General features: G+C 29.8%; 1 protein-coding gene across 1 annotated transcript; it reads left to right on the top strand.

Annotated features, from left to right (window-relative positions):
- The first annotated feature begins 3398 nt into the window (after positions 1-3398).
- Positions 3399-16291, top strand: LOC143203107 (annulin). Its single transcript, XM_076415240.1, has 11 exons — positions 3399-3592; positions 8455-8688; positions 8749-8995; positions 11313-11510; positions 11994-12208; positions 12527-12779; positions 12845-12938; positions 12999-13204; positions 15262-15621; positions 15684-15877; positions 15937-16291. The coding sequence occupies exons 1-11, from the start codon at positions 3475-3477 to the stop codon at positions 16053-16055; spliced, it is 2238 nt and encodes a 745-aa protein (XP_076271355.1). The 5' UTR covers positions 3399-3474; the 3' UTR covers positions 16056-16291.
- The last annotated feature ends 227 nt before the right edge of the window (positions 16292-16518 follow it).

Below are 16518 nucleotides of genomic sequence, written 5' to 3'. Positions count from 1 at the left end.
CTTCCTTTGAGGAGTATCAAAATATCATCAAGTATCCTAGTGTAGAGCATAATGGACAGACCTCAACAACCTCAAATTGTTCTGTTATGTGGAATTAGAGCAGAGAATGTTTAAAGTTCACATCTTTGAAGTAATTGACGGATGTTTTGATATAAAAACGGAAAAACATTCCGGAAAAACATAACAAATACATAATATTTATTTATCAATAAGGTGTTGAATCACCATTGGTTTTTAAAACAGCTGCAATTCTTTGTGGATTCGTCGATTGCCTGAATAGTTTCCACCGGTGAATTTCTGTAGAAGTTCATTATGTTATGGGATGTTACTTGTTACCGGACTTATGATATTTGTTTAGGTAAATGTAAAAATTAATAAAGGCCAGTACATTCCATGGTATTTAATTCTCACCAGTCCCAGTTTATCCAGTTATCCATAAGAAGTTACTGCGTGATTTTGAACAGGCGGTCTAACTGGTCTGTACTTAAGTTGGAAGATATGGATTACTACGTGCATATAGCGTGCGTTTCGATATTCTGATGACACAGGGTCATCATCATGATCTCGTCATCTATGCTATGGGGCTTTTTTATAGCTAATAAACCGCAATCGACCGATGCCATTATAGTCACCCCAGTAAAACTATCTTTGAAATTCAGCTAGATTTTGAAGGGTTAAGCATTTTTGAAGGTTAAACTATTGGGACAGTGTCAACATGATAAGCGGTGATTGACATTTGAACAATGTTATTTTTCATATATCGCATATTTTAATATATAGAATTTTGTTAATTCTTCCCAAACATCTTGTTTATTTCTACAAAAATATCGGCCCGTCATTATTGTCAAAGTGGGTTTATGAGAACGACATTATTTTAATAAAAAAAAAAACTGTTTCATCTCATTAACAATGATCATATTCTAACAAAAACTTAGGTTTTGTTTGAAAATAACATTCCTGTATATAGAAAACTACATAATAACAATTCTATATACATAAAAATGTAAATTTTTGTATGCACAAAATCGAAAATTATTAGTGTCACCCATCTGAAAATCCTTACATTCTCAGTATCTCTTTGTACCACCATTAAACAAGTTGCCTCTTCTTTTCATAAAATAAAATCATTTTTAAATAAAATAATAGCATTTGTGTATTAAACCATTTCATATTTCCTAACTTCTTGCGTGACTTCATAACTTCCTTTCGACGCTACTTCTGTATAGATAATGCGATGCGTATGTTTTGCTCATTTTACATGCCAAGTCTTATAGTTTATATTTTGGTGTGTTATACGCTTTATTGTCAAACGATTAAAATAAACAATCAATGAAATGTGTGATCTCTTACATATCTAAAGATGGAAAATCGACGGTGCTGGTTTAGCAGGATGACCTGTGACGAAAATAGCTGAATTGTTTAGAATTTTACCAACGAAAATATCCACGATAGTAATATATAAAACATAGTAGAACATCATCGACAAACATTAAAATGATTGTGATTTCACAACGTAAAACTACTGCGACGAAACTAACAGCAGAACTCAACATTTACTTGAGTAAAACTTTTTTGTCAGAAATAGTACAGCGAGAGCTTCATAAAACTAACATTCATGGAAGGGTTGCGATTGCGAAATCCTTTATAACCAACATTAAACTGCGAAAGGATTGGTACAACGATCACAAAATCTGGACGTTTGGTCAATAGAAGAATGTGGTATGATTCGATGAATCATAATTTATATTATTTCCCAGAAACGGGATTAAATATAAAGAATATCATCCCAAAAAACCTACGATCCGAACTGCCTGCTAAATTACCGGCCAGATTTCTGCGAATGAATATCGTGATCTACTTTACAATGAAGTTCTTGCAACGACTAGCATATTGCTGACATTCATAGTTCAATTAATTCGTTTTGAGTACCATCAAAATATCATCCTGGTATGGAACACAATCGCCAGACATCAACAACCTCAAATTGTACCGTTATGTGGAATTTTAGAACACCTTATTAATAAATAAATATTATGTATATGTTATGTATATATATATATATATATATATATATATATATATAATAAAATGGATATTGCAGAAATATAAATATCACAGGAAACTTTTTATACAAACATAATTATCTTTATAAATAAAATGCAAAAAAAATCAGGTAACTATGTAATTCAATGAATCGAATGGGCCAATACCAAGTGGTTCAATAACATTTTGCTTTATGTGAGTATCTTAAAATCCTATGAGCGTATATCCATATATGGGTATGCGTTTTAGGTTTCTAAATAAATTAAAATAAACAATTTTACGACCTTGACCTAAAGATATATTGAGAGATTTCTTCATAACTAACTCATATTTCTTGTTTAACTTTATTTTTCTATATGTGAGAATGCATAGCCCAGATTATGGTTCTTAGTTATTTTTCTTTAACCTAATTGTAATGTCTTTATCTATTAAATTTCTTATTAGATAAGATTCTCAAAATTAGGGACCCTTATACTTATACTGGTCTTTATTTACATTTCACTCAGAAGAGTGTTGGAACAGTGTATCTTTCACAACTATAAGGGGGTGATTTTGCGTTTGATTCTCGTTATTGCTGTTTTTTTTGCAATAATACGTCGTACAATTTGTATAAATTGTTGGTATTTTTGGTAAGTTTCCAGCCTCTCAAATCTAAAGGTGAATTTCGTCGGACCAATCATTACACTGCTCATGCCTGATCTACAATTTATCACGACCATGACAAATCCTCAAAAAGTAGGATGTATTGAATTTTAGGAGACCACAGAGAAATTTTGTTTTAAAATTTTCAAATTAGAAATTTTTTAAACAAAGAGAATAGTGAAAACATTTCAAGTATTAAGCTGCCTTAAAGTACATTCATTCCCACCTCGGCTGCTTTGTGGAAAATTTGAGATATGTGCGTGAAACCATGGTGTATAATACACACAGCATACTAAAGAGATTGAGCAAAGATCCTAAGATATCAGACTACTATTGGACGATCTTTCTTTTCTTCCAGACGTCAAATCAGAAGCTAAACGAAAAAGGTAAACTTTATAATAATTGTAATGTAAACTTTCTAATAATATATAATTAAATTAATAGAATATTCAATTTCTATTTTATTCTTTATGGTTCGTAAATACGAATATTTTATATGTTTTATTTATACAGTTATGTGTTTTTTACACACTATGGTACCTTCCCTTATTGGTATTATCTCTTAGTCCATTGCTTAACATATATTTTATCAATATATGTATATTATTCAGAATTACTTACGTTACTAACCGGTGGAAATTCCCTGGGTATATCCTTGGTGGTATAGCCTGTTAATAGAGCGCTCAGATAAAATACGCACCATTGTTGCTCTGTGATCCATATTATATTGCTTGGCGTTGCAGTGTATTTCTTTCATTGTGTGATAGTGATAAGAAAAAATACTAGATCATGAAACCTAAACTAGGTAAATGGTTCAGATGTCCATGCTTTGGAGGAAGTTCGTCTTCTAAGGATGAGGTGGAGTTAAAGCCCACACGGCCGTTACCTAAACCATTAGAAGCAGCAGGTAACAATTTTTTTTTAATATATCTTTTACATTGTTTTATTATATATATATATATATATATATATATATTTGTTTTTTTTAATGCAAGTTAATAATTATAAGGAATCAATTGTTATTTTTTTAAATATTTTTACGAAATTATAATGAAAATATAATTTTAATAAAAGTAATAAAATTTTCTCTATTTAAATATACTATTTTTAATTAAATATATATTTTTCAACAAATAATCATAATTTATTTGGTAATATATTTAAAATCTAACAGAATTACTGTTATTATTATTAAAATTATTCCTTAATAATACATTTATAATGAAAAATTATAATTAAGTAGGATAAATTATCTATATTTATATACATTGATTTTTTGACAAAATAGTTTATATTTGGCAATGAATTATATCATAATTTATTTTAAAAAATAATTAAAAGTATTAAAGATATGCAATTATATTCAATCGTAATTATTATTACCTTAATAAACGTAAAATACTTGCGTAAAATTATACTTTAATAATATTTTTGGTAATAACGTAAGTATTATATTATCTTCAGTAGTTAACGTAAAATTTGTGTAGAAAAATAATTAAAGCCATCATACAGTTATGTGTAACTATTTTTTTAGCAAAATCGATTATATTTAGCAATTAATTATATATCCTATATTTTTACAAAACATTATTTTTTGTAAATAATTAGACCACAATCTATTTAGATAAATAATTAAAATTAGTTTTATTAATTAATTCAATCATATTATATTTAGAAAAATATGTAGTACATATAGCTATTAATTACATATCCTGTTTATCCTATTTTTTATAAACATTATTTTTTACAATTAATTAGACTATATTTAACTATTCAACTATTCAGATAAGTAATTATAATCAATATAGGAAATTGATGTAGTTATATTCAATGGTTATTATTATTAAAAATTGTTTATCATAACATTATTATAAATAAATATAAATATTAGTATAATTTAAATATATTCCTACATACTATTTTTTTAATAAATTATATCGTTATTTGTCAGCAGTTATTCAAATTTTTATTATTTTTTTTACAAAAGTATGATGAAAATTTATATTTAAAGAGAATAAATTATCTACATTTATATATACTACTTTTGTAGAAAAATTAATTATATTTAGCAATTAATTAAAGGTTACATTATTTAAAATATTTATAAAGAATTGCTTTTTTAATTATAATTAAATAATATAATTAATATTCGGACAATTTTAAATCATAGGAAAAATGAGATATACAATTAGTTAAAACGAATATTGTAAACCTAACACTAAAATTGTATTTAAATAATATTTACATTAATATAAATAATTCTTGACTTATGAAAACAGCCAGATATCAGAAAGAACTATAATTGAAGAACGAGGTAGATATTCCAACAATTCGTACTTTAATTAATTAAACGTCAATATATTTTTTCAGCTGTGTTGTTTGAATAACAATAAAATTTCTCCCATATAAACCTGGTCTTAAATCTCAACCACTGTTACTTTTAATAAATATATGATTTATTGCTTAACAAGTTCGGAGGCAATTTGCCTGGAAAATATATTTTTCCCCAAACACAATTGATTTATCATGTCCTCCACTTCTTTATCTTCCCACCAACAGCATTAAACCTTCTTTAAAATAATTTTCGAATGCAATAATGCATATATACTTTTCTGGAACAGAGAAATATTTTTAATGGCCTACGTGCTACAAATACGCGTTATAATTTTACAATTAATAGATATAATATATCAATGATTTTACATTAAATGATGCAACTGTCAAAGAAAAATCCCAGTGTGAAATATTACACATTCGAAATGATAATAACGAGTGTAGGCGTCCTTTCCTACAAAAAGTTGCGATATCTGCAAACGGACATATGCATAAAAATCAGTAACAAGTATTTTTTCAACGAAATTAGTTATATCAACAAGGAAACAATCACGTGCCGCTCGAACGTATATACCAATGGAATTTGAAAAGAACCTTATTGTTGTGATTATGAAACAGAATTACCGCAGTTTAAGGAATACATATCGACCTATTTGTTTTTATTAATCATCGAACTTTACTGGAATTTTCAGCGGACTTGTCCGTTTCCTTGAATACTTTAATTTCGCGGTCTAATATAGGCAAAGCAAATATGTAACTTCCTGATAAGGTATTTATACCAAGAAATTTGAATATATATCAATGTATTAGTAGTGTTAAAATTAGGCCGGCGCTATGTTAACACTTCGTTTCATATGATTTTATTAACCGACTTCAAAAAAGGAGGAGGTTTTATGTTTGACAGTATATATTTTTTAATATATGTTAGCGGATATCCCCGTCAATTATGAACCCATTTTCAAAATTCCTTTTTAATTGGAAATCGTGCACTTCCGATATGGTTCCATTGGGGCCAAGTCAGGATATTATGGAGGACGTGAGGGAAACCCTCAAATTTCAAAGGCACGTACAATGTTTTCATATATATTTTATTTTAAATAATGATATATTTGTGTATAATGTTATTGCTGAACTGATGTAACGGAAGACCGGAAGTCGTTCAGTGCAAAAGTCGTTCAGATTGATTTTTAAACACTAATCATATTATATGAAAAGCCGTAGAAATACTGCGGGCAACTGTTTATATGGTGTAGTGATTGAAGGGTTAAGCTAACACGCGTAGTTCGCGGGTTCTACTGCCGAAGATAGCAATACATTTTTGTTGCTCTAGTTTGGTTGTAATATTAAATATTAGATATTGTTTCTTTATTTCTATTCTTCCTCATACAGGTTGCACCTTTACTTGACCTACCCGTTGTAATAATTAATAAAATAACTGAGAAATTTATTGAGTCAATATCTAACACTAAAAGGAGAAAAATTAAATATTGTTAACAAAAAAATTGAACCGACTTTAAAAATGAAATAAAGAATTCACTAAAAATTAAAAAATAATCAAACTTTGATTTTTAACACAAAAAAAATGTTTTAAAATAAAATATGAACATAATCGTAATAACTGAATAAAAATAAACAAAAACCTTATTTAACCTATCTACTGCTACGCATTTTATATTCTACTATATACACACAATTTAGCTAGATCACTTTGAAGTCGGTGCTGAACCAAAACGGTACAAAAATAATAACATTAGCTTGTAACATATACAACAAATTAAATTAACAACAGAAACCAATATAATACTACATGTCACTAAAAATCATGATATAGTGTTAACGATATATAAGTTTCTGAAACTAAATAAATTTAATGAAACATAATATATAGTTAGTTATGTGGTTTAGCTAATTTAGTTATTTCCATTCAATAGGAACTATGAATTATTGTTTCAATTTAATTTAGATATAAATCAGCAGACATATTTTTGTGGTTTATCAAAATTAAATTCTTAATTAACAATTTACTCGAAAAATGGTGCTGTTCCAAAGATTATGTAGAATAGTTCAGAAAAAAACAATTATTGTAAGCTATAGTTTATTTTAGTCTTAGTGGTTCAACAATCTGCCCAATAAGCGATCTATTCTGTAAAATATCTAATTCAAAATCTTGCTCTAAAGTCTATAAATGCCATTAGTCAGATCGGACGATAGTAAAGGTTTTACTCTGCACACCTCACTGCAATTACTCATATTTAGCTTATTGGCAAGGACCTAAATTAGGTTTGCTAGACGTACCTTATAGTTGGATTCCATATAACTAAAAAACATTAAGTGTAATATTGTACATTAATTTCTTATTGGTGGGCATGTTCTCCTATTTAATGTTAAAAAGTTAAAAACTGACTTTGTTTCATTAGGTTTAATACGTTTAATAAGTTTTCAATCACTGTTCTGCTTGGAGGTTTGTCGTATGTTATAATTGGATCTTCGTGAGATACAAAGATTGCCGTTTCAACTGCATGTGTTGCCTTAGATTTTTATGATCAGTAGAATAGCAGTTTACAGCAAGCAAAATATACTATTTGGACTTACTACCCTACCTTGATGATGAAGTAGCTTTTTATTTTAACCTGCAATTTAACCATACTTTACCAAAAGTTTAAAATATATTCAGGAAGTGATTAATAAGGTGTATTAATAAATGCAAGTAATAACGGAAAAGCTATCATTTTAAGCCAGTGGTGCAGGTTCAATTTTTATTTGGGCGACAGTTTCATGGTATTCAGCTTTCACTCATCATTGGCCAGATTACTGTAAATTAATATCTCGAAATTCTTCAGTAATAATGATGTTCTTACTATGACTAGTATATGCTATCAAACACTGCCATATCCCGAGATGATAATGCATCCATAGACACACCCAAGAAGGTTTCGTCTTGGTTTCAGGGCACGAGAATTTCATCAAACGTCTTCCCTATACAATCCAATCGCCAGATCTCAAACTCATTCAATAGTTATAGGTAGTTTTAGACGAGAATATGGAGTATATTTCCACCTCCAACATCATTGCAGCAATTGGCGGATGTTTTTATGTTTGAAAATTATCCAGACTACGAATCTATTCCGCAAGAATTGCAGCTATTTTAAAAGCGAATGGTGGCTAAACAATTTATTAATTAATAAATATTGTGTATGATAGGTGTTCATATGGTCTTGTAATAATTTAATTGGTTACATTCCTTATCGACTGAATCTAAATTAATACAAATACGTTTATATCAAAAGATTATGATGGTTATTAGTTTCCAACATTATTGTTTTGTTAATTCTTAATTTAAAATATTTGAAGATCAAAATTGTATTACCTTTTAATATTATTAGGGTTACATAGGAAGTGTTTGTTATAAATCATTGTTCATAATATTTGTTCCAGTTCATCTCACCTCTGACGACACCAACAAAGAATCAATTTTAGTGGTACAAGGAATAGAGCCTTGCATAACAGAAAACGGGTATTATCACAATACCTCAAAATATGACTTAATGAGGAGGGAGAACAATCCACAATTGGTAGTAAGAAGAGGACAACAGTTTAAGCTGGATATTATGCTTAGTAGACCTTACGATGAGAAAAGGGACGGAGTCTATTTTATATTTATCGTTGACGGTAGGAAAGGTTTAATATTAAATTATGTCAACGTCTAATAGTTCAAACTTTGTTTTTTAGATGAAGGTAAACCTAGTCACGGATCAAAAACTATGGTTAGTGTGAATCTGCTTAAAACACCGGACGATAACTTTCCTTGGAACGTATGGGTACAAGCTATAAAGGACAACGTGTTTACAGTCAACGTATTGACACCGCCGGATGCAATAGTAGCCAAATGGCGCATGGATGTTGATACCAAATATATGGAAAACGATGCCTACAGTTACTCTTGGAAAACAGGGATTTATATTTTATTTAATCCATGGTAGGTGATTTTTAATTTTACTTTACAATAGATGACCTGGTGAACTTTAATGTCTCCTACCCTTTTTAATCTTGAAAAGTTTCTCCCACAATAACCTAAAATAATAATAAACCTCTTTGAACGCTCATCACCAGATGTTTTCTTAGTACTAATAACAATATTACTTGCTGCCATATGGCATGGGATCCATTGCTATTTTAGATATTTTGACTAAATCGTTGTTCTGATGAAGAAACGTATATAGTTGAACCAGTGTTCGCTTCACAGTTGGGTTTTTGCTTGGTATGGGATAATAAAGTTATTATTCTCACTATATTCCCCGCAAATATTTCATATAGTTTGTGGGGGCGTGTCTTGAATATTAAATTAAAATAAAACATATAGCGATAATCGGATAAATAAATAAACAAGTAGAGGACAATGAATAGAGAATAATACATAGAAAATAATAAATGTAGAATAACAAATAGAGTATAACAAATGAAGACTAATAAATATAAAGTAATAAATAGAACATAAATGGAGAATTAATAAAAATTAAAAGGGATTTAAAAAAAGAAAACTGGAACACTCTGAAAAGACTCACCATTTGATAAAACTCAGCTTGGGCTTCACAAAATACAGTAAAATAAATTGAGTACGAGAAAGGTAGTGACTCTGAGCGTCGCGTCTTCATAAACGAACTCTTATGGAGTTTTAACCTCCCTTGAATACGTTAAGATATTCATGGTAATGTGGCAAAATCTACAATTGTAAAGGGGCGATAGTCCGGCCTAGATCCCTTACATTATCATTCAAACCTTGGTAAAAAATATAAAGGACCCAAAATTAAAAGGTCTAAAACATCGAACTACCAGATGAAATTCTAAGCATATCTGGATATTCGGAACGATTTATGATTTCCTTGAACAATAGATGCTTTTGTCTGTGCTTTAAGAAAAAAATATTGAGAAAATATAAACATATAAAACTCGGTTTTACATTATAAAACTTAGATTTCATGGAATTATTACTGAACAATACAGGTCATATCTAGAAACTGTAAACATACGAAATTTGCTGAAAATTACATAATGACGAATGTCAATTATTTCAAAATATTTTATATAAAGGCAGTTAAATAAATGATTATATTAGTTGTTAGTTCAATAAGTCGTACACAATTTTTAAAACCTCAGTAATGAAAACTTGATGTGAAACAAAAACAACATTTTCATCAAATTTTTATTCACTCTAGTAGATCGATTGTTATTTTGCTATTCTAAATAGACAAAGGGCAATTTGTTAATGTATTGTCCTAATTTATGATTGGTATATAGTAACTGTCAGTAAAAAATCATGATGTAGTGTTAAGGATATATAAATTTTTGAAATTAAATAAATTTAATGATGCATAATATATTTAGTTATATGGTTTAGCTAATTTAGTGAATTCCATTCAATGAGAACTATGTATTATTGTTTTAAATTCGTTCAGATATAAATCAGCAGACATATTTTTGTAGCTTATCAAAATTATATCCGTCACTGCTATCACTCATATTTATTTTTATTATCCACGGTAGGTGATTTTTAATGTAATTTTACAATAGATGACCTGGTGAACTTCGTCTCCTCGACCTTCTTTAATCTTGCAAAGTTTCTGCGACAATAAGAATGGTAATATCGTCAGCGAACTAAACCTCTTTGCATGCTCGTCAGTACATGTTTTGTTAGTACTAATGAAGATATTACTTGCTGCCAGATGGCATGTGATCAATTGCTATTTTAGACATTTTGATTAAATCATTGTCCTGATGAAGAAACGTTTATAATGTAAGCATAGTTTGCTTTGCAGTAGGTTGTGAGCACTATGTATGGGAAAACAAAGTTGCATTCACTATTTTCTTCGCAAATATTCCATATAATTTGTGGGAGTGTTTCTTGAAAGCGATGTGTGCGATAGTTTCGTAACAAGGGGAGCACTTCAAATACTTTAGCTCTGGCACCATTTCGCCACTGTCTGAAAGTTTTTAGAGATTTTAAGTTGTTGTTGAAAGTTTGGGTTACTTCCAGGCATGTATCCAATATCGACAATTGATATATGGCGGAGCAATCTTTCTAAATATATTTGATGGGCTTCGATACCCATTTTCTTCACATCGAAGAACAAAAATAATCGAACGACGAACACATGTGATCGAACAAGAATACCGAAAATAACATTTTGGGCACATGTACGTACCGAAAAAATCAATAACACTAATTACAGGACCATTATTTTGTGCATAAAAATAGAGATTACATTATTTATTTACATAAATCATTAATATTTTAGGTGTACACAAGATCAGTGTTACATGGAGTCTGAATTATGGAGAGAAGAATCGGTAATGAACGACGTGGGCATCATTTACAGAGGAACATATAACAGAATTCAACCAACGATTTGGAAATACGATCATTTCGAAGAGGACATTCTGGACTGTGCAATGTACTTGGTTCGTGTTATTGGAAAAGTCAAGGGTACTCTTAGGTACAGCAATTAAATATTACTAGAATTAAATACTGATTGTCGTAACATAATTGAGAAGTTTAAATGAGATAAAATTGTTTAGTATTTGTTTATAAAATCTATCAAGATTTTAAAACTCATCATCATTTATCAATTTTTTTCTGAATCTATTTAATTACATTATTAATAATTTTTTTTTGTAACTCAAATTTGCATTTAGTACTATTCTTTATGAGAAGTTATTGAAAAATATTGCCTAGAAGGGAATATCCAACATAATAACAATCAATTTTGGTACGGAAACTTTTCGACCTAAACCATTATAACTCTTCACTTATTAGTTGACTTTGTCTTGTAATTTCGTAAGTTTAAGTTTTATTATTTATACTAAGCTATATTGTGATGTTAGTTCTTTTTAGCAAAATTACAACAACATAACTAAAACTTTTGCATAAAATATTTTTTGATGTAGCAAGAAATAATTTAGAAACTGATGTCTTTTAGATCTGATCCCGTGAAAATCACTCGGGCACTTTCAGCCGCAGTAAATGCACAAGATGACGAGGGAGTTTTAGTTGGTAATTGGTCGTCAGATTTCTCCGGTGGAACTGCTCCAACGCAATGGATGGGTAGCATGGAAATTATTCAGAGTTACTACCGGAAGAAGAAACCTGTCAGATATGGTCAATGCTGGGTCTTTGCTGGTGTTTTAACGTCAAGTAAGTTTCATCTACTAATAAGAGGAAGGTAGTATCTAATAGTGATTAGTAAGGTCATTTAATTCAAAGTTCATATTCAAAATGTGACCACCACATAATATCTTTTTGTTTTTGTTTTCTATATATTCGTTCTGATTTTTTTTTTCTGATTTCACTGTCAGTAATTCGCGAAGTTTAGTTAAAATTTGATTTCGGATTTTTCAAAAAATATTTTTCTTCAACAGTTGAAGAATTTATTTTCGTTCAATCCATTATATTAATATATAACTATAGAATAGATGTATTTATTCTACAGTGTATTAAATAATTTGTATATAGTTTGCAGAGCTCTTGGTTTACCCACCAGAACAATCACCAACTTTTCATCAGCTCATGACACTCAAAACTCCCTAACGATCGATTATTTCACGGATGATGAAGGTGTTGCAATAAATAATATGAATTCTGACTCGATATGGAATTTCCATGTATGGAATGAAGTTTGGATAGCACGTCCAGACTTGGGATTGGAATACAGTGGATGGCAAGTTATCGATACTACACCTCAAGAGCTCAGCGAGGATATGTATAGGTAAAATTAATATTCTATTATGTTTTACTATCGATTTTTATTAAATAATATCACACTATTTATAGATGCGGTCCAGCTCCAGTTGTCGCTGTGAAAAATGGAGAGGTACTGAAACCACATGACTGTAATTTTGTATTCTCTGAAGTAAACGCTGATAGAGTAAGAATAATTTAGAAACAACTTCCTATAAAAGTAATAACAAATTAAAATTAATTTTAGTTACACTGGAGGTATAACGGTCCATCACAACCTCTGAAACTATTAAGTAAAGATACGTTTGCAGTTGGTAAATTCATATCTACGAAAGCCGCTGGCGGCTTTGGCCGAGAGGATATCACGGATTCGTATAAGTACGCAGAAAATTCTAACGAAGAAAGAACGACGATGTTAAAGGCGCTTCAACAAACCCCTAGCATGTTTTCAAGGTATTAATTTTATTCTTATATTTTATTATATTAATCAAAACTATGCACATTGTCATTACATGTATATGCATAATATTTACAAGTATGAAGATCATTTTGTAAAAAAATTTGGGCCGTTACGAAATATAGTAAGCTAACTGTCAAATGCTCGGTTATATTCGCCATTTTATTTTATATTTATTTTGTTTATTGGCGCACGAAATTTTTTAGTTATTTATAAAAATATTTGGAAATGAAATAAGTTTTATGACATGTAGCAGTTCGTCTGAAAGTATCTAGTGATATCATAGATTTGGCTCTAATGATTTTGACTAAATCTATACTATACTAGTTTTATATTACTGATCAAAAGATAAATGTTCATACTCCATCATGATGATACTTATATTACCACTTGCAAGCTTTTAATGGAAATATAAAGCGTTAACAAGCTGTATTAGTACATTAAGTAAAAGACTTTATGAGGGTAGAGCGAAAAGTTCTCGTTTTGACAATGAAATATTACGATTTTCCATTAAATGATTTTGTTTTTCAATATAATTTCCTTTAACTTCAACGCTTCAACATTTCACTTACATCAATATTCTTCTCCAAAAATAAGAGTCTGGAAGACTTTACAAATATTAAAATTTTTTGTTGTATGCGAAACGGTTCCCAGCAACAGCTTTCAACATTTGGAACAAATAGAAGTCTGAGGAAACCAAATCAGGAGACTAGTGTTAGGTACGTTATCCTAGTAAAAGATTTATTTCTTCTTCAAGCCAATTGGCATTAAGCTGGTCAATAAAGTTGCCTGCGATTCTTCTTTTGCTCCTCATTCGCATCCTAAACACTCTAAAATGATTAAGAAATTGTTATAGAAATCGTTTATACATTTTGTATTGACAGGCATTCAGTAAATGTGATTCGGCGAAGTCCCTGTGAACATTTTTTAACTTCGTATGAATTTCCTTAGGGTTTTGTCAATCTATAACAAATAATTGTTTGAGCATGTGATATTAAATTTTATCAATTTAACGAAATGCACTCAACAGGTCAGGAAATTCTCACCTTAGCCTCTTGTTACATCTGATTGATTTATTTATTTATTCTGATTATACTTAAACCTTAAAAGGTATTTTAAAAATTACAATACAAATTAATTTTAAAAAAATCCATTACTTTCTACAGCTTTTCCTGAATAGTAGTGTGCCTACCAAACGATGATTTGAAGAAGTGGTAATCACAAGGTGATATATCTGTTACATACACTGGGTGCTGTAGAACTTTCCACTCGAGCTGCAACACTGTATCCTTCACAACTCTTGCATTGAATAACTTGGCGTTTGTTAATCGCTGTTACTAGTTTAATTACTTATTATTTTTATCAATAGAGTTAAAATAAGTTGTTGTTAAAGATGTCAGTGATTCACGAAACTGACAACAATTAGTTCTTGGGCATCTTTCTTATAGTAAAAGAAAACTGTGTCTTGATTACTTATATTACTTATGTATACTGTTACAATACGATGCTACACTATAAAATATCGGAAATATCTTCGATCATACGGATTGATCTTATTTGATAAACTTGACTAATGACTAGTTGTGAATATAATGTGAATACCTCTTGGTTCGTCCTATTTAAGGTGGCGGGTATGCCACATCCACTCTGAAACTATACAGTATCCCTTGTCATTCACTTTTTCTTGAAACTAATAGTCACATAGATCAGAAAGTCAACAGAGAGACCCAAAATTCCGTCATAATAATTTTATAAACACATTTAACAATATTTATAATTGATCTGTCTGACATCCTGAACAGTCGGTATATATTGAAGAACTCAGTAATATTAAATGGAAATCTGATATTTTATGCATCAAATGTAATAAGTGAGGTTGTTTTACATTTATACTTTACATTTTCACCAATAGATAACGCTAAACAGTACACCTGCAAGCACCCAATATATTACGTTGACCTTGTTATAAAAATAATGTTTCAATGGTCGTCAAGTCGCCGAGTATAGTTCGTCCTCAAATACTCTTTTACATTTAAATTTATTACTGTTTCAGATATTACCTAAACGAAGACTTCAATGATATTCGGTTTCAATTTAAGTTACTGGACGACGTGAAAGTTGGACAACCATTCGACGTGACTTTGGAAATGGAGAACCGTTCTTCAACCAGACCATACACTGTCTCAGTTATTCTTCGGGTTCACGTAGTAACTTACACCGGGAAAGTAGGGGAAATGGTGAAGAAACATAATTTCACTATATCAGTGCAGCCTAGTTCTATCCAGGAAGTTAAGCTAGCTGTTACCTACGAGGAATATATGAATAAATTAATCGATCAGTGTGGTTTTAACATATCATGTTTGGCATCGGTACTTGACACAAAGTACGAGTACTTCGCCCAAGATGATTTCAGGTTAGTACAGAATTATCTTGACTCGCCAAAATTGTATTAATACATCTGTCATTTTTCAAAAGGGTTCGCAAACCAGACGTCAAAATATACCTGCATCAAAATGCAGTTGAATCGAGAGAAACCACGGCCGACATTGAAGTGGAAAACCCTCTACCCATACCAATTAAAAAAGGAGAATTTACAGTTGAAGGGCCAGGAATTAAAGGGAAGCTTAAACTGAAAGTTAAAAATGTTCTACCAGGGGAGAAAGCTCAGAGTAAGCATTAACTTGTTTCTTGTAATCAACACAGCGATTAAATAAATTTGTTATTTCAGGCCAATTCAAGTTTACTCCCACGAGAAGGGGAGAATTTGCGATCGGTGCCAAGTTTTACTGCCAAGAAATGGATGATGTCGATGGGTACTTAATGGTTAACGTCGAGCCAAGACAATAATGTTTTATTAAGTGATATTATAGCTAGTTAATACTGCCATCAATTAGTTCTTTATAGGAGAGATAGATTATTTATTTTAATTATGTGATATATTTTTTAATTTTATTTAACTAAGTATTGATTGAGATAATAATTTATTAATTACCATATTAGTATTTATTTTTTAACGAATATATTAGATTATAAGAATCTATAGAAGCACTAGTTCAAATTACATGTTTAATATCTTTATACTCTATACTTGTTTTTTTTTTATTCCCAATTTTAATTTTTTCCAATATCATTTAAATAATCTATACATAACAAGTCAATAAATTAAACACATTTTTTTGGCAAAACTAGTTTTTTTTTTATTCAACATAACTCCTTTCAAGGGTGATACACTGATTATTGCGACCCTCCATATTTTCGATACCATTTTTGTAGTACAATTTGTCCTTTGCTTCAAAATAGGCCTCACACT

Source organism: Rhynchophorus ferrugineus, unplaced genomic scaffold (assembly GCF_030347505.1).
Source record: "Rhynchophorus ferrugineus isolate W39M unplaced genomic scaffold, kcgeb_rfMv2 rfM9, whole genome shotgun sequence".
NCBI lineage: Eukaryota > Metazoa > Arthropoda > Insecta > Coleoptera > Curculionidae > Rhynchophorus > Rhynchophorus ferrugineus.
Note: the sequence above shows the minus strand (reverse complement) of the source record. Positions and strands in the feature narration are given on the sequence as shown.